Below are 22539 nucleotides of genomic sequence, written 5' to 3'. Positions count from 1 at the left end.
CCCTAAATGAATAACAATTATCTACAGATACTAAAACCACTGCGTCAGTGGGTAAAAGGGAATCTGACAATAGAAGGATCAGACTGCCACCACCTGAACTTTCTAATCAATCTCAGCACCACTAAAAGTTGAGCAAAAGCAGGCATTATGTGCCTCCTAACATGCTGCAAACCCTGGTGGCGTAGTGGCTAAGCACTATGGCTGCTAGCCAAAAGGTCAGCAGTTCGAATCCACCGGGTGCTCCATGGAAACCCTATGGGGCAGTTCTACTCTGTCCTATAGGGCACTATGAGTTGGAATTGACTTGACAGCAACCAGTTTGGTTCTTTGGTTTTAAATGTGCTGCAAGATGAACTGTGCAGTACCACCTGTTAAGTGTGTAGTACCACCTATTAAGTGTGCAGTACCACCTATTAAGTATTCTTGCCAAAAAATTCAAAAGATGAACCAGGATCTCATCAAATTTTTAGATCAACCTTCTGGTCTGCAGGGCATATAGGAGACAGAAGAACAAGTTAAAGGACACCAAGTGGAAGCACTCAAGCAAATCCAGAATGAGGCCTTCTAAAGAATATTTGACCTGAGTGTCTTCAGCAAATAAACGACATGAACAGAAAAGGGAAGGGGCAGTTCTATTCAGAAGAAACTTAAACACAACAATCAACTGCGGCATGTAGACTCTGGATCCCAATTCAAACAAACCAGCTGTAAAAAGACATTTTTCTGAGACAAGTGGGAAAATTCTAACATACACTGGCTATACTGGATCATTAAAAAAAAAAAAAAAAAATTTTTTTTTTTAATACTAGATGATTATGTTAAGGAATTATTATTTTGTTAGCATGACAAAGATCAAGTAGTTATGTAACATTATATTGTTTTTCTAGAGATACATATTAAAGTATTCGGGGCAAAATGGCATGATATCATGGATTTGCTTTAAAATACTATAGCAAAATAGGGGTCTAGCAAAGCAAGTACAGCAAGATTGATTAGTGTTCAATCTCTGGGGCAGGTATATGGGTTCATTATACTAGTCTCTCTACTTTTGTGAATGTTTGAAAACTTACATAACCAAAAGGTTAAAACAAGTAAATTGATGTGCCAATATATATTTATTAAGAACCCTTCAGGGGTCCAATATGGTGCCATCAGATAACAGTTAGCCTTTAAAAATAAAAAATCAACCATGCATCAACTTTACCTTTCCAGCATGTTGCCAAGAAAGACTCTGATCTGTGAATAGAGATTTCGTGGCATCCACAGATGGAGTTTATGCATCTGACTCAAACTCCCTAAGAAGAACTCATAAGCTCATTAGCTCTTCTTAAGAGCTCCAGCAGCTTTTCTCAGCCAGGGTTCCTAATCTGAACCAAAAAACAAAACAACGACTTGAGCAACTATTTTCTCAGTTCTCCCAGTGGAGACCAGTGCCATTCTAGATGCATCAGAGAGGAGTTAATTTATTACACACAATGGATGCCTTAGAAGTTCCTTAAGAGCAAATGGTTAACTGCTCAACTAATAGCTGAAAGGTTGGCGGTTCAGACCCACACGTAGGTACCTAACAAGACAGGCCTGGCAATCTGCTTCTGAAAGGTCACAGCCTTGAAAACCCTATGGAGCAGTTCTACCCTGCACACATTGGACTGCCATAAGTTGGAAATCAAGTGGATGGCAACTAACAACAACAGATGCTTTAGGGCACTGGGGCTTAATTCTCTTGGAGAACTCCAGTTGTGGAAGGTTGCTAGATTCTCCACTCAGAACCCTCTTGGTTCTTAGTTTACCCATAATTCCAGTAACCTTGATTCTCTTGTTTCTAACTTAGATACTGGAAACAGCAAGACAGAAGGTAGGAATTGCTATAGCAGAAGAGTGACACAGCATGATCACAGAGGAAGACTTTTTAAAAGTATTAAAAATACATACAGTGAACACACACACAAAAAAAAGGAGAGCAGTTGTGGCCACTTGATTAAAAGAAAGTGGCATTTAAAAGCCTCAGGAGTCCATGAGAGCATTATTGTACAAAATCATAGCAGAATCTTTGATGCTTGTAACGATGGTCCTCCAAGTCACCAAAAGCCAGTAAATTCTACTCAGTGCACTCTACCTGACACAGGAGCTAAATCCGCAAAGCATAGGTTGCTACTGGGCAATTTTAATTTGCTTCTCTATGTATTTAAGAATTTTCAAAAATTTCTATAATGATCCAGAATTAGGCAAAAACATTTCTTAAAGATATTTAATTTTTGAAAAAAATTCATGCAAATGGCATTAAGTTTTTTAAGAAATTCTTTCATACCTAAAAGTGTAAAACCTCCAGACTGACTCATTCATCGAAGTTTAGAGATAAACTAAAAAACCAAACCACTGCCGTTGAGTTGATTCCTGTGTATTAGTTGTTCTCCTTGTTGTTAAGGAATAGTCAGAAGAAAACTTACAAAAAAAAAAAAAAATCAAAAGAATTAAGTGTTAAAAGGTATCTACTACACAAGAAATAAAAGAAGGCTTCAAGAAAAAGGAAAGATTTAAACTTGACCTCCAAAGTTGGAGACAGTTTTTGACAGGCAGAGGAAAAAAGGGGAACATTCTAAACAGGAGTAACATTTGCAAAGACCAAGGGCCAAAGCCAGCCAGAGAGGAGACAGGGTGTGTGGGAAGTAATAGAAATGGGATCAAATGACCCAGGGTCTTCAAAGGGAAGGGGAGAGAGGTGTTTGGGATTGGTGTGTTGTTGTCGTTAGGTACCGTGGAGTCAATTCCGACACATAGCGACCCTATGCCCAACAGAGGGAAACTGCCCAGTTCTGCGCCATCCTTAAAATCGTTGTTATGCTTGACCTCTTGTTGCAGCCACTGTGTCAATCCATCTCATTAAGGGTCTTTCTCTTCTCCCTGACCCTGTACTTTACCAAGCACGATGTCCTTCTCCAGGAACTGATCCCTCCTGACAACACGTCCAAAGTATGTAAGACACAGTCCGACCATCCTTGCTTCTCAGGAGCATTCTGGTTGTTCTTCTTTCCAGACAGATTTGTTCGTTCTTTGGCAGTCCACATTATAAGTAATAAGTCTACTTATTCCAAGTCTACTTAAGAATATATACATGTTCTTAATCTGGAATGTTCATAGGAATTATTTACGGAGCTGGTGAAAAAGCAGATTCCTGAGCTCCTCTTTATGATGCTGATAATTAAAGCTATTGTGGGGCTCAGAAAGCTGCATTTGTAACAAGCATCTCAGGTGATTCTGATGCAGGGCCACAGCCCAGCTGAGTGCATAGAAAGCTAATCATAAGGGAAGTAATCAAATGTATTGGAATAAATAAATCCTGGGTTCCAATTCTAGTCTTGCTTCTAACCAGCCATACGATCAGAAGCTTGTATTTCCTAGGTCTGTCTCAGTTTACTCAACTGTAACAGAAGGCTGTTGGACTGATAGCTCAGATGCCTTCCTGCTATTTTATTTATATATATATACACACACACACGCGTATATATATACATGGCTTTATAAATGCAGACACTATTATTTTCCTAGAATAATATTTGAAATATTCTTAAGAAATACTATTTAAGGATATTAACATAGGAGATATCTCTAGCTATTCCTTAAGCATGCCAGAAATCTAGCTCAACCTCATTTGAATGAAATCTCACACACACACACACACACACACCCCCCTACCTTGTGGCCTACCTTGGGGGCAAGGAGTGTGCCCACTAAGTATTCAGGTGAAATGCTTATCTGAATCTGGATTGTTAGTTTAATTTGGATATTTTACCAGAATTTAAAGATAACCTTGACATCATTAACTACATACCAAAAGAACCAACGCACCAGGTAAGTGGTACTTTTTTAGGAAGTAATTACCAGAGGTGACTCTCATCTCAGACTTTGCTTTAGGGGAGGAAGGCCTGACTACACAAAGAGTGCCAGAAGTTGCAGCCAGAGCGTCTCAACATTTAAAAAATCTGTGTAGTTTGCTGGAGCTGAGATTAAACATTCATCCTGCTCTTGCAGGCACTTTGGTTTCCAGGGAACTGACTGTTATGGCTGAGGCAGGCTGAGAAGGAGTACATCTGCAGACACACACACAACACACACCAAAGTTCACTGGAAATTTTCAAAGTGCCTTTTTATGCCGGTAACTCAAAGATGAACACATTTCAAGGTGACCCAATCCTCAAGTGACAGACAGTGTTTTAAAAGGGCCAGCGTTCTACACTTAAACAATTTCTAGTGACATGTTTAAATCGCATCCTCAAGGACTCTGTCTGCTGTCTCATTTGCTAGTCTTTCTTTCCCGGCACAGGCATTCCGTTTTAAATGAGTGCGTGAAGTTTTGTCTTCCTTCCTAACAATTAAAATCCACAGGGCTTAGATGCTTCAAATAAAAAACCTGTTTAACTCAGCAGACACCGTAGAGGACTTTTAATTAATTATACAACAAACCCAGATTATTACTTCATAGTTTTCCTATTATCAAAACAGTATCAGAATAATAAAAGACAGCCTCACCAGTCACGCTTATAGGCAATAAAATAAAATAAAATAAAAGACTTCAAAGGTAAAACCAAAGTTAGCACTCATAAAAAGATGCCCCATACGCAGACCCCAAATTCTCATAAAAATACCAGACTTAGTGGTCTGACTGGGACTAGAAGGACCCCGGTGGTCATGGCCCCCAGACCTTCTGTTGGCCCAGGACAGGAACCATTCCTGAAGACAACTCTTCAGACATGGATTGGGTTGGAGAGGGATTCTGGTGAGTAGTGAGCTTCTTGGATCAGGTGGACACTTGAAACTATGTTGGCATCTCCTGCCTGGAGGGGAGATGAGAGGGTACAGGGGGTTAGAAGCTGGTGAAATGGATACGAAAAGAGAGAGTGGAAGGAAGGAGCGGGCTCTATCATTAAAAAAAAAAAAAAAGTATCATTAGGGGGAGAGTAATTGGGAGTATGTAGCAAGGTGTATATAAGTTTTTGTGTGAGAGGCTGACTTAATTTGTAAACTTTCACTTAAAGCACAATAAAAATTATGTTAAAAAAAAGATGCCCCATTTAAAATCGAAAAATGTACATAACCATTATATTGACAACATGTACAATTCATACACAGACTATGAAGGGTTTTGTCTTCCACCACTAAAATATTACCCATAGCCATTAGAGTACAATGATATTACACTAGAAATCTGAGAATTGGTTTCCTGTAGTCAGTTCAAATCCGCCAGGCACTCCTTGGAAACTCTGGGGCAGTTCTACTCTGTCCTGGTTTTTCTGGAGTAGTTAATGAAACATGCTAGGCTGTTTTCACTCAGTGCCTTTGTACAAACTTCTCCGTCAGAAATGTCTTTCCAAAAAACCTCCCCTGGACTGTCTGTGAATTCCTTTTTATCTTCCAATCCTACCACATTTCTGTTGCCACACTGTAACACATCACTGTGTAATCATTGTATGACTATCTTCCTTAGCTGACTATGAGCTCTGTGATAGCAGAGTCCAGGTTATGCCCACCTTGGTATCCCTGGCTATTACCATTAGCACTGAGTGCCAGAACAGCAGGCACACAAGTTAATAATAATAATAATAAAAACTCGTTGCCACTGAGTCGATTCCAAATCATAGCGACCCTACAGGACAGAGTAGAAATGCCCCATAGGGTTCTCAAGGAACAGACGGTGGATTCGAACTGCCAACCTTTTTGGTCAGCAGCCAAGCTCTTAACCACTATGCCACCAGGGCTCTATAATTTATAACATATAAAAATAAAATTTAAAAAATTTATTCTGGTCCCTTTCCCCTTGTTTTCCTGAACAATTGTCCTAAACTATGGGGGCGGGGGGGTAAAGGAGGAGTCAAGCAAAGTAGGTGTTTGAGCTGGGTTAGGAGAGGGGAGCCACCAAGGCCCAAAGTGAGGTAAGGTATGGGAACCCAAACAGATGAGGAGAGTGCCCATGCATTAAAGTAGCCCAGATCTGGCATCAGAGTCCAATCATAAGAAGAATGATATCTGGACAAAGGGACAGGCAGACATAAGGAGTCAAAACACAAGCAGAATAAGAAGGGTATCTACATGGAGGAACAATGGCACAGACCTACTATTAGGGTGAAGGGAATAAACCTATGGACAGAGGGAACTGAGCCCAAGCAGGGTGAAGACGGTGACCTCACAGGAGGGCTGCCCAGTTCCGAATCCAAGAAAATTGAGAAGAATGTCAACAAGAGGAGGGAGATGTGAAACCTGGCAGGGAGACTGTTTCAAAAATGAAAAGGGAGAAAACTGCAATAGATTCTGTAGTTTTAGACTGGAACTGGAGGTATATCAGTGTGACTTCGTAATTCTCATATATAGAGAAGAGATACATGCATACATAGACATAAATGGTGGGGGGGTATGTGTATGTTCAGTACATACATTTTTCAGCTCTGCCAAGTGAGAGAGCTTGGGAACAGAGACACCACAGTTGCCATGAGCACACCTAATGTCAAATCTTGGTTCTGAATACCATAATCCACTGAAAAGAATGCTCCTTAGAGAAATGATTCATTCCAGTACTAGAGCAGGGAAAGTATAAGATAAGCCTGTAACATTCTGTTGAGCCAGAAAGTAAGGAAGTGTTTAAAGAATAATGGAACATGTCAAAAAAGACAGAGAAGGCAGCTTGAAAGGACTCCCATTAGCAAAATTTTAAATAATTTGAATATTAAACAATAGCAGTAATGACTATAATCCATTGAGAAAACAGGAAACCTCAAATACATACTAATAAGTAATTTGAAAGTTTGTAAAGGAACAAGATACTTAAATGTTTATTTCTAAGTACCTCCAACAAAATACATACTAATTACAAGCGTTAGAAATTAACTTTACAGTGGAGAAGGCTGGCAGACACCACCTTAATCCAGTGAACAAAATGAACACCAACAATAATGAGACAAATCAAAATTGTGTGCCCCTGATAGAACATAATGAGAGAGACAGCTTCGTTTCTGTGATATCCCTATTAAAGATAAACAAAAATTAAAGATGCATAACCTCAATCTAATCATGAGAACACATTAGCAAACACAAACTGAGGGACATTCTACAAAATAACTGGTCTGCATGTTTCAAAAGTGTAAAGATACTTCCAGTCAAGGAATGACTGTACAAAATTCTTCCAGCCTGAAGACGACTAAAGAGATGTGACAACTAAAGGCAATGTATAATTCTGAACTCAATCCTATTGAAATAAAGGACATTATTTGGACAACTGGCTAAACTTGAATGGCATCTGAGGATTACATGGTATTAAGGTATTAACGGTAATGCCCTTATTTTGATGGCTGTGTTGTAGTTATGGAGAGAAATGTCTTTGTATGTAGGAAATACTAATACATCCAGGGGAGGTGGGACATCATGTCAGTTACCATTTACTCAAACAGTTCAGAGGAAAAAAAAAGTTCTTTGTACTGCGCTTGGAATTTTTCTAAATGCTTGAGATTGTTTCAAAGTTTTTAAAAAATTTAAAAAATGTATAGCTACCGAAGTATGCAGATTGAGCTCTATGCAGGAGGAACCATCCTTGGCTATCTTGTATCCTCAGAGACTAGAGCAATACTACCTAGCACACAATGGATACTCAAAAACTAATCATTGGGTGAAAACACAATCTCATCATGGTTCTTGGTTTGGCAACTAGCCAGAGTTGATCTCCTTGACCCATGTTTTAAACAAGTAAGCTGCCCTTTCCCGTTTGTTCTGACTTGGGTTACATAAAGCACCTCTACAGAGCAAAAGTGTCTACGTTCCTAAGTAATAATGGTCACTGATGATTCCAATCATGGATGTACGTCTAAAACAATCTCTTGTTAATGCATTACAGAAATTCACAGATTTGTGCCTATCTCCTCCCCATTAAAAATCAGTTTTCAACTACTTTTTTCTGTTGTCTTTCAGATAACTTTGAAATTTCTTTTCGTACATAAGAGCTTACAGATATACAGGCAGATGCCATTGTAGAGCAGAAAGATACTTAAAGATCACCTAGTACAACACCCACGTTTCCCAGATGCCTGCAAAGATAATGACATTCAAAGGGAAGTCACACTGTTGTCATCCTTCATAAGTCTCTTGAGATATCTTTAAAAATAGAGGTAACAAAATTGAATTTTAATAATATTAAGAAAAGAGGAGAAAGGTACAGTGTTTCACAGCACCTGCTCATGCACGGGGGACCAGGTAGATGCCCCAATCCCCCAAGCAGGTGGTAAGCTGATTGTTCACTCAACAGACACTTTTGAAGGCCTTCTTTGTCCCAGACACTATTCTAGATTCCTGGGATACATCGGTGAACAAAAGAAAGATCACGTTCTGGGTGCCACCTATAGCTTAGCCAAGAGTTAAGATGACTCACTGACAACAGAGAAAAGAAATAGTCCATTTTAATAGAACCTGGAACAGTGCTCCACAGGACCTCAATGAGATCATTAGACCAGTGGTTCTCAAACTTGGGTCTGCTTCAGAATCACCTGAGGGGTTGTTAAAATGCATGTTCCTGGGCCCCGCCCCCAGAGCTTCCAATTAAGTAGGTCTGGGTTGGGGCCTTAGAATCTGCATTTGTAACAAGTTCCTAGGTAAAGAAGATGCTGCCATTCCAGAGACCATACTTTGAATATACCTGTTCTAGTTTAGGAGTCCCTGGCTAGTGTAAACAGCTGTAAGGCAAAGGTTGGAGGTTGGAGAACATCCAGAGGCCCCTCGAAAGAAAAGTCTGGTGATCTACTCCCTAAAAAATCAGCCACCGAAAACCCTGTGGAGCACAGTTTACTCTAATACACATGGGGTCTTCAAGACGCAGAATCAACTCAAGTGCAACTGGTAAAGGCATAGCCCAGTTTTAAGAAACCAAGTGGCCTTCCCGGAGGCAAAAACTATTCCACAGTAGGACAGACGTAGCTTTTTTTTTTCCTTCTGACTCTAAACTGGTCCAGCTTTCTCTCTATAGGAACACAGTCATCCCCTATCCACTTGGGGCAAATATTTCCTAAAGAAAAACAAGGAGGTTTTTAGCTTTAGGTACGAGTTGGAGAAAATCAGATATGCATGTTTTAAGGAGAAAACACCTTGAGCAGAAGAGCACTGAACAGTGATATGAAAATTAACCTTAAAAAGTCAGAGGGTTTGTTCCTTAAGTTGTAATATCTTTCCCCATCCACATGCCATGCTGAAACAGTCTTTTCCTTGAAGGAAGATGTTTTCCTTGAAGGGCTTTTATCAAAAGCATTAGGTTCAGCTTCAACTGAACTCAATTTATTAAAAAAAAAAAAAAAGTCTATTAATTAGAAAAACTATGGACCAAAATATAAATAACAGTGATAGAATTATTAATAATTTCATAGTCGATTCTGTGTTAACTATCATCTAAAACTTCTCCCATAAACATAAATCCCTTTTGTAATATGAGTCGGAATCGACTCGACAGCAGTGGTTTTTTTTTTTAATAAGCAAAGGGACAAAAAATTAGTTTCTTTAAAGGAAGAAGTTACAGTGTTTATTAAAAATACTTTCAATTAGAAAACTAAAAACCATCAACTAATCTACCACGTTAATGAATACTAAATGATGATTTTCCTAGTACATGATAATTTCAATAACTTGGTTTAGCATTTTAGGCTAAACTTCTACCTGGATTTTAAAAAATATTTGCATAATTAATACAACTGATGAAGAAACACCCTTGAAATACACCTTCTTTTATTTAAACGAATAATAAAAACAAAGCTATGATCATTTAAATAGATGCATAAAAATCATTTACTATTATTCTACATACTAATTGTTTTTGTCTGTACTGTTACTTTTCAACAAATCAGAGTGATTCTAATCCTTGCAAATTAAAAAAGCGAAAATAGTTTAATTGTATTTCTTGAAAAGAAAATAAACACAAGTTTTGGAAAAATTATGTGGCTGTACAAAGTCAAAAGCCACATCCTGGGGATACCAAAATGAGTAGGACACTCCAGCCCATCCCTATTCCAGACACACCATCTTCAGGATCTTCTAATATAGGCAATACTCCTTTATTGCAAAGTCCACATTCCAGAAACAGAACTCGAGTTTAAAATCAGTCTCTACATAGGCAGTGACTAAAATAGTTTCAACTTGGTGAGGTAATCAGTTGTATTTATTAAGACAGAACAGAGTTTGCTATTCAACAAAAATTTCTGAACACCTCCTGAAGTCAAGATTGCAAAATTAGAACAGTCACTTTTAAAGATAACAAATACAGTACCTTATAGGTGATTCTCAAAATTAGCTCCTCAAACCTCTATATAGTAACACTAATTGAACAAAGAGTCCCTGGACGGCACAAATGGCGCAGTTAAGCTCTCAACTACCGGCTGAAAGTTTGGCAGTTCAAACCCAACCAGAGGTGCCTGAGAAGACATACTGGCAATCTGCTTCCAAAAGGTCACAGCCTGGAAAACCCTATGAGGCAGTTCTACTCTGCACACATGGGGTTGCCCTGAGTCTGAATCAACTAGATGGCAACTAACAACATTTACTGAACCCTCACGTAAAAAAAAACAAACAAAACTGTCGCCTTCCTTTCATGGTGTCTTCACGTGTTACGAAGCAGAATTGAGACTACTATTATAAGAACTCAAAAAATAGTTTAAACAGAGAAGAAAATATTCTTTGATGGTTACGAGTCGGGAGGGAGGGAGGGAGGGAGAGGGGTTTTCACTAATTAACCTGTTGCCGTGGAGTCGATTCTGACTCATAGTGACCTTATAAGACAGAGTAGAACTGCCCCATTCGGTTTCCAAGGAGCACCTGGTGGATTAGAAGTGCTGACCTTTTTGGATAGCAGCCGTAGCTCTTAACCACTATGCTACCAGGGTTTCCTTTCACTAATTAGACAGTAGATAAGAACTACTTTAGGTGAAGGCAAAGACAACACACAATACAGGAGAGGTCAGTACAACTGGACTAAACCAAAAGCAAAGAAGTTTCCTGAATAAGCTGAATGCTTCGAAGGCCAGCATGGCAGGGGCGGGGGTTTTCAGGGGACATCTAAATCAACTGGCATAATAAAATCTATTAAGAAAATATTCTGTACCCCAGTTTGGAGAGCGGCGTCTGGGGTCTTAAACGCTAGCAAGTGGCCATCTAAGATGCATCAATTGGTCTCAACCCACCTGGAGGAAAGCAGAATGAAGAGCACCAAAGACACAAGGTAATTATGAGCCCAAGAGACAGAAAGGGCCACATAAACCAGAGACTACATCAGCCTGAGACCAGAAAAACTAGACGGTACCCGGCTACAACCTACAACTGCCCTGACAGGGAACACAACAGAGAATCCCTGAGGGAGCAGAAGAGCAGCGGGATGCAGACCTCAAATTCTCATAAAAAGACGAGACTTAATGGTCTGACTGAGACTAGCAGGACCCCGGAGGTCATGGTTCCCAGACCTTCTGTTAGCCAAAGACAGGAACCATGCCCAAAGCCAACTCTTCAGACAGGAAGTGGACTGAGCTATAGGATAGAAAATGATACCAGTGAGGAGTGGGCTTCTTGGATCAGGTAGGCACATGAGACTATGTGTGCAGCTCCTGTCTGGAGGGGAGATAAGAAGGTGGAGGGGGATAGAAGCTGGCTGAATGGACACGGAAATAGAGGGTGGAGAGAAGGTGTGCTGTCTCATTAGGGGGAGAGATTATATAGCAAGGTGCATATGTATTTTTGTATGAGACACTGACATGATCTGTAAACTTTCACTTAAAGTACAATAAATTAAAAAAAAAAAAAGGAGAATTGCTCCATAGGGTTTTGTCTGTGATCTTTAAGGAAGCAGACTGCCAGGCCTTTCCTCCGCAGTGCACTGGGTGAGTGTGAACTACCAACCATTTGGTTAGTAGTTAAGCACAAACCATTTGTACGGGCATACTTTGTTTTACTGTGCTTCATTTTATTGCACTTTGCAGATATCGTGTCTTTTACAAATTGAAGGTTTCTCTAACAGCATGCACTCACTCACTTTGTGTCTCTGTGTCACATTTTGCTAGTTCTCGCAATAATTTTCAACTTTTTCAATGTTATTATATTTGTTACTGTGATCTGTGATCAGCGATCTTTGACGTTACTATTGCAACTGTTCCGGGGTCCCATGAACCATGCCTTTAGAAGATGGCAAACTCAATCAATAAATGTTGTATGTTCTGACTGCTCCACAGACTGGCCATTCACTCATCTCTCTCCCTCTCCTTGGGCCTTGCTATTCCCTGAGACACAACAATATTGAACCTAGGCCATTTAATAACCCTAAAACAGCCTCTAAGTGTTCTACCTAAAGCAAGAGTCGCACATCTCTCACTTTAAATCAAAAGCTAGAAATGATTAAGCTTAGTGAGGAAGGCATGTCAAAAGCCAAGAGAGGCTGAAAGCTAGGGCTCTTGTGCCAAACAGTTAGCCAAGTTGTGAATGCAAAGGAAAAGATCTTGAAGGATATGAAAAGTGCTACTCCAGTGAACACATGAATGGTAAGAAAGCAAAACCGCCTTATTGCTGACATGGAGAAAGTTGTCCTGGTCTAGACAGAAGATCAAACCTGCCACAACAGTCCCTTAAGCCAAAACCTAATCCAGAGTAAGGCCCTAACTCTCTTCAATTCTATGAAGGCTGAGAGAGGTGAAGAGGCTGCAGAAGAAAAAATGTGAAGCTAGCAGAGGTTGGTTCAAGAGGTTTAAGGAAAGAAGCCGTCTTCGCGACACAGAAGTGCTAGGCGAAGCAGCAGGTGCTGCTGCAGAAGGGCAGCAAGTCACCCAGGAGATCCGGCTGAGATAACTGAAGGAGGCCACACTCAACAGCAGATTTTCCATGTAGACAAGGCAGCCTCACACTGGAAGATGTCATCTAGGGCTTTAAGAGCCAGAGAAGTCAATGCCCGACTTCAAAGCTCCAAAGAACAGGCTGACTCTCTTCTTAGGGGTAAATGCAGCTAGTGACTTTAAGTTGAAGCCAATGCTTATTTACCCTTCCAAGAATCTTACGGCCCTTAAGAATTATGTTAAATCTACTCTGCCCAGGCTCTACAAATGGAACAACAAAGCCTAGATGAGAAAGCACATCTGTTTACAACATGGTTCTAAGGCCGCTGTTGAGACTTAACTCTCAGAAAAAAAGATTCCTTTCAAAATATTACTGCTCATTGAATATCCACCTGATCACCCAAGAGCTCTGATGGAGGTGTACAAGAAGATTAATGTTGTTTCCATGCCTGCTAACACAACATCAAGGATATCACTGCTGATGTCAGATGGATCATGGCTTAAAGCAGAGAATACCAGAAAGATGTTTACCTGTATTCTGACTATGCAAAGACACTTGACTCTGTGGATCATAACAAATTATGGATAACATTGGAAAGAATGGGAATTCCAGAACACTTAGTTTATGCTTATGAGGAGCCTGTGCATAGACCAAGAGGGAGCTGTTCAAACAGAACGAGGGGATACTGCATGGTTTAAAGTCAAGAAAGGTGTTTGTCAGAGTCGTATCCTTTCGCCATATTTATTCAGTCTGTATGCTGAACAAGTAATCTGAGAAGCTGGACTATATGAAGAAGAACGGGGCATCGGGATTGGAGAAAGATTCATTAACAACCTGCATTACACAGATGACACAACAGCGCTTGCTGAAATTGAGGAGATCTTTACTGATGAAGATCAAAGACCACAGCCTTCAGTATGGATTACACCTCAACATAAATATAACAAAAATCCTGACAGCTGGACCAATAAGCAACATCATAATAAACAGAGAAAAGATTGAAGCTGTCAAGGATTTCATTTTACATGGATCCTTCCCATGGAAGGAGCAGTCAAGAAATCAAAAGATGCATTGCATTGGGCAAATCTGCAAAAGACCTCCTTAAAGTGTTAAAAAGCAAATATGTCACTTGAAGGACTAAGGTGCACCTGACCCAAGCCATGGTGTTTTCAATCAATTCATATGCATGTGAAAGCTGGACAGTGAATAAGGAAAACCAGTGAAGAACTGATGCCTTTGAATTATGGTGTCAGTAAAGAATACTGAATACACCACGGACTGCCAGAAGGATGAACAATCTGTCTTGGAAGAAGTACAGCCAGAATGCTCATTAGAAGCAGGGATCATAGGACTTCATTTCATACACTGTGGACATGTTATCAGGAGGGACCAGTCCCTGGAGAAGGACATCATGCTTGGTAAAGCAGAGGGTCAACAAAAAAGAGGAAGACCTTCGAAGAGATGGACACACTGGCTGCAACAATGGGCTCAAGCATAACAATGACTATGAGGATGGCACAGGACAGGGCAGTGTTTCATTCTGTTGTACATAGGATCGCGGAGTCAGAAACCTACTCAAGGGCACCTAACAACAATACAACATCCATTCTGCAGCCCAGAGATTAAGGAGTAATTTTGACTTTCAAGTCTTATTATTTAAGAAATACCTTTCATATGGCTAGATCTGCCATACATAGTGATTCCTCTGATAAATGTGGGCAAAGAAAATTGAAAACCTTCTGGAAAGGATTCACCATGCTAGATGCCATTAAGAACATTCGTGATTCATGAGAGGAGGTAAAATATCAGCATTAACAGGAGTTTGTAAGAAGCTGATTCCAACCCTCATGGATGAATGACTTTGAGGGGTTCAAGGTTTTACTGGAGGAGGTAACTGCAGATGTGGTGGAAATAACAAGATTTATACTTAGAAATGGAGCCTGAAGATGTGACTAAATTACTGCCATCTCATGATAAAACTTTAACTGATGAAGAGCTGCTTCTTATGGGTGAGCAAAGAAAGTGGTTTCTTGAAACGGAATCTACTACTGGTGAAGATGCTGTGAATATTGTTAAAATGACAACAAATGATTTAGTGTATTAGACAAAGTTAGGTGATAAAGCAGATGCACAGTTGGACAGGGCTGACTCCAATTCTGAAAGAAGTTCTACTCTGGGTAAAATGTGATCAAACAGCATCACATGCTACAGGGAAATCTTTAGGGAAAGGAACAGTCAATCGATGTGGCAAGCTTCATTGCAGTCTTAAGAAAATGCCACAGCCACCCCAATCTTCAGCAACCACCACCCTCATCAGTCAGCAGCCATCAACATCAAGGCAAGACCCTCCGTCACCAAAAAGATTATAACTCCCTGAAGGCTCAGATGACAGTTAGCATGTCTTAGCAATATTTTTTAATTAAAGTATGTACACTGTTTTTTTACACATAATGCTACTACACTTAATAAGCTACAGTATAGTGTAAACATAACTTTTATACGCACTAGGAAACCAAATCATTCCTGTGACTCGCTTTATTGCAGTCGTCTGGAATCGAACCTACAATATCGCAGAGGTATGCCTGTAGATACCCACAATATATCAAGCACTTTACATGACATGCATGCTCTCATTGAATCCCCAAACCACCTTACCAGGTACGTACTACTATTATAACCATTTTACAGCTGAAAAAGCTGAAACTCAGGACGATTAAGTAATTTGCCCAAAGTCACACAGCTAAGAAGTTGAAGAAACGGAAAACAAAAACATGCAAGGTTTTGGAGATCCTTAACTTTGTCTCGATCATGGTTTCGCTGTTTGAAATACAAATATTTCACGTTTTAGGAAATCCAAACTAAGTTCTCTTACCTTCAGAGCATTTGACTAATATCAATAAGATGATAAACGGTGAAATAATTACAGGAACTTTCACAAATTCTTGTACACACAAAATCATACAGAATTTTCAGTAAGTTGCACTTTTGGTACAGAGACCTGACAACTTTTCCACTAGCGCGGACACTTTGAGATACAGGTCTGTTAAAAATTACCTATGGGAATCCGCATTAAATCGTAAGGGGATTCTATTAAGAGGGGGAAAGGAAGGTTTTTATCTGTTTTTGCTGTTTAGGGTTTTTTGCAACCAGGGAGCTAGAAGGTGACAGGATGAGACAGAAGATGGAAATCAAATCCTCTCCGGTTTCTTAGCTTATTAAAAATAAGACGCGTTCTAAGGCCGACGGCGTCAATGTGCCCCAAGAGTTCGGTCTCCCTCCTTCGCCTTTGCTTAGGCTCGGCGCGGACTCGGCGCTACTAGTTTCCGCCCCGGCCAGATCCCCTCGAGTATCCAGGGCCAGGGGGCTGCGCGGGGCGCTCGCTCCCAAACACCGGCTCAAGCTCTGGGTGGAGGCAAGCTCCTCGCTACTCCCGAACAGAGCAAGGAGCTGGAGGCAGGACGTACGGGAAACGATGGGGGGAGAGGGGGCGACCCGTGGGCCCCTTACCGAACTCCGTGCCCGGGTTACGCGCAGACATGGCGCAGGCGGCAGCAGGACTCTGACACCCTCGGCGGCCGACTCACTCCCCGCCCAGCTCTTCCGCCTTCCTGCCCGCCCACAGCGCAGGGCGCGCGCCCCGCCCCTCGTCCCCTCTGGGGGCGGAGCCCTGGGCATCGGCCACGTGGTTGCGACCCCAAGCCAACTGCTCTGCGAATCTTACTACCACTGCTCTGCCACCTTACCAGGAAGTGAGGAGCTGGAGCACTACCGCCGGAAATAATGCTACTGAAACCTGTTTTTAAAGTAATTGTCAAAAGTGTTGAATAACAATATTCCTAGAAACTCTTAACCATAAAATTAGGTAACAAGAGGGGAGCAGATCCATCCTGAAATGTAAATGCAAATAATGAGCAATCTGAAGGGCCCTGCAGGACACACAACTGGGACTTTTAATCTGGATTTCAAGAGAAACGTTTAACAGAAGCAGCTAAGTGACTGAAAAACGTAAGGACCTAGCAGCAGGGAGAAGACCTGGTTTTCACCCTAGCCATGACAGTAATTAAGGAGCATGGCCGTGCGGAGGTTAAGTGCTGGCCTGCTAACCAAAAGGTTTGGGATTGGAACCCACCAGCTGCTCCACAGGAGAAAAATGTGCCAGTCTGCTTCTATAAAGACTTACAGCCTTGGAAACCCTATGGGGCAGTTCTACTCTGTCATATAGAGTCTTTATGAGTTGGAATTCAACTGACAGCAATGGGGGTGGCACCATGGTTAAGAGCTGGGATGCTGGCCTTTGGCTGCTAACTGAAAGGTCAGCTGTTTGAACCCACGAGCTGCTCTGCTGGCAAAAAGACCTGGTGATCTGCTCCCATAAAGATTACAGGCTAGAAAACCCTCTGGGGCAGTTCTACTATAGGACAGCTCTGTCTTATAGAGTCACCATGAGTCAGAATTGATGCCACGGCCTACAACAACAGTCATAAAGTGTGTGATACCAGGCAAGTCAGCTGCATTTTATTTTCCTCATCTGTAACAGATGACCATGACAATTTCTTAGATCTCTAAAATGCTATGATTGTATGATGCTAAGATTTTCTTCAGCCTGATTTCTCTGTCCCCAGGTTAATAAAATCATCTGGAGTCACTCTACAGCCTCAACATAGGCTACATGTCCCTCGTTTGTACTCACAATTCGAGGCACTTCTGCTCTGCCAAAAGAAAACAAAGTATGAATTACGGCTACTCTACCATGAGCCAGTTACTGTGCTAGGTGCTTTCACACGTATGGTAGCATTTAAGCCTCAAAACAACCCTCCAGATATGTATTATATCTCCATTGGTACAAACAGTAAAGCTATGAATAGAGTGGCATCCTGCTGTAGTGAAAACATTACCAAATGCTGTTGGGTCAACCCAGAGTCATGGCAATCTCGTGTGTCAGAGTAGAACTGTGCTCCATTGGATTTTCAAAGGCTGGTTTTTCAGAGGTACATCACCAGGGTTTTTTCCAAGGCACCACTGGGTGGAGGGCTCCAAATGAGTCAGACAACTTAATATACCAGCTCCTTCACTAAATAATTACGTGGTCCTGGGAACATTACTTATTGTCTGCTTCTGTGGAAAATGAGAATGATCATAATACATTTGCCTATGTGTATAAAACACCTAGTGCATGGAATGGCACATAGTAGATACTCAATAAGTAGAAGCTGTTAATCTTATTGTCAGGTTCACACAGAAATTACGGTGCTAAATAGGAAAAAAGTATTTCCAGTCTTATTCCACTACACACAGCTGCCTCTCAGCCTTGTCCACACATAAGAAAACAGAACAACAATAACAAAAAAACCAGTTGCCATCAAGTCAATTCCAACTTATGGAGACCCCACGTGTAGAACTGTGCTCCATATGGTTTTCAGTGGCTAATTTTTCACAATTAAAGCGCCAGGTTTTTCTTCGAAGGCACCTCCGGGTAGACTCTAACCATCAACCTTTTGGTTAGCAGCCGAGTGTTTAACCATTTTGTGCCACCCAGAGACTCCTTGTCCACAAATAGCTACTGCTAAATATTTTGGATGTGTCTAGATCCTATTTATACATATAACAGTGTTTTATCTTTGTTTTTATTTTAATCCCGAGAAACAGAAAAGCAGCCCTTGCAAGCCTAGAGCCAGCATGCATTCACAGCTAGGCCATGGTGTTTCCAGTTCAACATAAACAATTTCACAGAACATCAGAGCCAGATAAGGCCACTGTAACCATGATAAATCAACAAAAACAAGACTATGGTACTCATAATCATGTCTAAACACATACCAAAAAAACATGAGCATTGTCCCAGCCACAAAAAAATGACCAAACAGCCCCCGTCCTAGTGGTGACTGCCACTTCCTTATCAGTCAGTTTTAGCCTCTCTATATTCTTCTTATGTTTTAGATAAGAATTATATTTTAAAGAGCTCAGCTGCTAACCGAAAAGAGGTTCAAGTCTACCCAAAGTGCCTTGGAAGAAAGGCTTGGCAATCTATTTCCAAAAACATCAGCCATTGAAAACCCTATGCAGCAGAGTTCTACTTCTTGCAGCAAGGCTCCTACTTCTTTGACTTTTCCCCAAGTCACCAAACACAAGCCCAATTTCTGTAAGTCATTCCTAACACCCTTTTACCGGGATACCTCATGATTCCCCAATGGAAGTGTTCTCCCTTGTGGCAATAAGTCAATAAACCCAACTTTGTTCAACTACAGGTGTGTTCCTGGTGGCCTTTGGATGGCAGTATTAGCATCCCTACAAGATTTAAAAAATAGAATTCTATTTTGCGATAAGAATACAATTCCAAGCCAGATACTAAGCCATTCATCATGCATTCACTTATAACTTAAGTTAAAAAAAAAATTGGGAGATCCTAATTTAGCTATACATAGTTTTATATTTTTTTAGTTTTATATCAGGAGCCCCAGTGGCACAACGGTTAAGCACTGGGCTGCTAACTGAAAGGACAGCAATTCAAACTCACCACTATTCTTCAGGAGAAAAGATCTGGTGACCTCCTCCTGTAAAGATTACAGCCAAGGAAATCCCATAGGGCAGTTCTACTCTTTCTTGTAGGGTTGCTGTGAGTCAGAATAGACTGGATGGCACAGATGAACAACAATTTTGTATTCTCAAAAATCAGAATCAGGGCAGCCTCCTAAGGCAAACTTTTTAGCAATACATCTGAAAAGAATCTCTCAAGGACTTTTTTCTAAAATTAACTCATTGCACAGTATTTATCTGGAATTAATCTCTAGAATTAAGAAAGTATGTTAAATCGGCAGCATTCAGAAAACCAGTGGAGATAGAATGCAAACAATGAACTTCTCTTCATGAAAAAAAATTTCCCAAGTTTCGCTTTGTGAAGATCTTTGTTAAATCTATTGCCTTCTGAAACATATTAAGTATTCTTAAGGCAAGACCTCCAAAGAAAGATCTACACGGAATCACGCAAGAGCTTTTCCTGAATCCAACGTCTAGGCTCCACCCTAGCTTTACTAAATCAGAATTTCTAGAACCCTGGAATCTGTACACTTAAGTTCCCCCAAGCTAAAAGCAGTAAACCACCCACCAACCTAGTGGCGGTGGAGAGTAAACTAGTATGCGTGCCACCCAAGCCATAGCCCGAAATGGCCCTTACAAGAGTAAAACTGTCTTTAAAGTATTTTATTACTGTATTTTTACACAAATAATAGCAGCCTTCTGTGTTTGTTTGCTGGCTGCTGGCTGCCCCTCCCCGCCCCCCGCAAGGTATTTTTGCAAGCATGCTATGCTCATTTTTTTACAGCAACGTGAGGAAGAGGATTGGTATGGAGGCACTTGTGAGAGTGCCTTTTGGGTGGTGGGGCAAGGTCATGGCCAGTAAACAAAACCATAAGGTGCATGTTATTTGCATTAAAATGTGGTATATTTTATATGGTGAATATAATATTTTTAAATGCAAATTTTGTAACTATTCCTTTTTATGAATATTTCAAAATATAAATTTTAAGGTGCCAGATCGATTACTAATTGCCTTCTTTTTCAAGTAAAATTAAAGCACTAGGAATATGTCACATTTATCTTGATGCTTCTAAGAACATACTTGGCCTGTGAGATAAGAGTAATACATTTTTAAGTTCCAAACAGCACGGACCATTCCTGTTTGGTTCTTTGCTATATGCCTCATCTAGTAGAGTATCTGGCACATAGTCGGCTATGAATGTTTGTTAGATTAATGGTTATATATTGCTGTCTGTGCTATTTTTCTTATAGTCCCTTTTTTATCTATCCAGTTTTATTTGACTGTCTTCTCCGATCCTATTATTTTTAAGTGTGACATTCACAGGTTCCTCATGTAAACATCCATTCAGACAATTGTTAACTATATGTCTAGGAAAATGGGGAAAACTGTAGAAGCAGGACTAGAGAGTATGAATATCAGACTAAAAATATTTTAGAACAGGAAGGAGACTTATAGGAGAACATCTAATTCTTAGTTTATGGTAAAATAAGAAAAATAAGAGTTCTATTGAATATTTTTGAAACTAAGTTTATTCAATTTAAAGACTATGAGACTATTCATATTGAGGCTATGTTCTTCCCTACCAACTTCACATTAAAAATGGCCTTTCTTTTATGAAGACTGTGATGGTAGATTTTTTTTTAATGGCTTCACTTGGCAAGATAAAAAGCAATTCTATCTTACCCCTCACCTTTTTTCTAATTTATTGGCCCATGAAATTCTAAGGTTTGAGAATCGCTGATAGAATAATTAAAAAAACTAGCTAATATTAGATGCTTCCTGAGTTTAGCCCTTTATATCAATTCTTTAGTATTTCCCCCAAATATCAATGTGGGAACTATTATCTCCCATTACAGATGAAGAAACCAAGGCTCAAAGAGAGAGTCTGTAAGTGCTCGAGCACAGCTTAAAACCCAGGCAATATAACCCTACAGCCTACTCACTCACTGTTCCCCACTATCTCACTGAAGCCAAATTCATTAGACAAGTCACTTAACATCTCTGAAATTCAGGCTTCTCATCCATAAAATGAGGATAACAATACCTACCTCATTAAGTTACTGGGAGTATTATTACTGTTCGTTAGCTATCATTTAGATGCCTACTTAGGCCTGGTTTCCACAGGTAAATTTGTTAATTGCTTCATTTCTCCAGAGACCCTATTGGTCTTAAAGTCATTGCTTCTAGGTCCCACTAAAAAAAAAAAAAAAAAAAAGTGTATTCCTATAAATAAGCAAAGAAAAGCTAAGCCTCCAACCTCAGGATATTCTTGCTCCAATTTTTTTTTTTTTCAGGTATCTCCCTAATGTAAGAGATCAACACACACTGTAACTTACATGGTAACCCAAGAGGAATCAGCCAAAGATTAGACAAGTCTATAAAACAAATAACACATGTTGAGGAAGGTGCTGCTTAGTTCAATCATGTATACAAGATAAAAAGGGCAACACCTGCCCAAAAGCAATGACAAGAAGGCAGGAAGGAACAGGAAATATGGACGGAAATGGGGAATCAGATTGTGGGAGGGGAGAGTGTTGACACATCGCAAGAATTGCAAACAATGTCATAAAACAATTTCTGTATAAATTGTTGAATGAGAAACTAATTTTCTCTGTAAAATTTCACCTAAAGCACACACTCAAAAAAAAAAAAAACAAACAAGAATATCTTGGTCTCAAAGAAATGGCAGCTAAATTAATAATTCCACTGAATTTGGTTAACTAAAGTATAAACTGTAATTATAAACTATGGTGCATCCTTATGAGGACATTCTGCAGCCATAAAAAATACATTCATATTTTACTTACATGAAAAATATTCTCAAGAAAATTAACCACTCAAACCTGGTCTCCTGGAAAAAAGCTCTGGATGACACTAAAACTGAGATGTATTGATTCATAAGGAGATAAATTACTAAAATTAGGTGGGGATTTGGGCTACCATGACCTGATGATCATTAGGACATAGAAAGGAGTCTCCAAAGAGTGGGAAACAGAAAGTAGGTGGAAATGAGGTTGTCACCTAAGCTGGACTCCCCCTAGGTAACTGGATCTCAGGTCTCAAGGCTCAGGTTGCATTTGAGTTCACTGGAAAGACAAGGATTTTGAGTAGGAATAAAGTGAAGGTTCCTGACTTTATTGGAGAGGACGACCGGCTGTATGTGGGGTAACTGGGAA

At 40.2% G+C, this 22539-nt stretch overlaps 1 protein-coding gene across 4 annotated transcripts in view; it reads right to left on the bottom strand.

The window, feature by feature from the left end:
• DERA (deoxyribose-phosphate aldolase) overlaps positions 1-16431 on the bottom strand; it is a 189785-nt gene extending 173354 nt beyond the window's left edge. For all 4 annotated transcript variants that reach the window (XR_007517133.1, XR_007517134.1, XM_049882561.1 and 1 more), the window contains exon 1: positions 16336-16431. Coding sequence is in view for 2 of the 4 variants with exons in the window: in XM_049882561.1 (XP_049738518.1) it covers positions 16336-16366 (31 nt within the window). In the remaining 2 variants the exon portion in view is untranslated. The remainder of the gene's footprint in view (positions 1-16335) is intronic.
• Between the last annotated feature and the right edge of the window lie 6108 nt (positions 16432-22539).

Source organism: Elephas maximus, chromosome 4 (genome assembly GCF_024166365.1).
Source record: "Elephas maximus indicus isolate mEleMax1 chromosome 4, mEleMax1 primary haplotype, whole genome shotgun sequence".
Taxonomy (NCBI): Eukaryota; Metazoa; Chordata; class Mammalia; order Proboscidea; family Elephantidae; genus Elephas; species Elephas maximus.
This window is presented reverse-complemented; position numbering and strand designations above follow the sequence as displayed.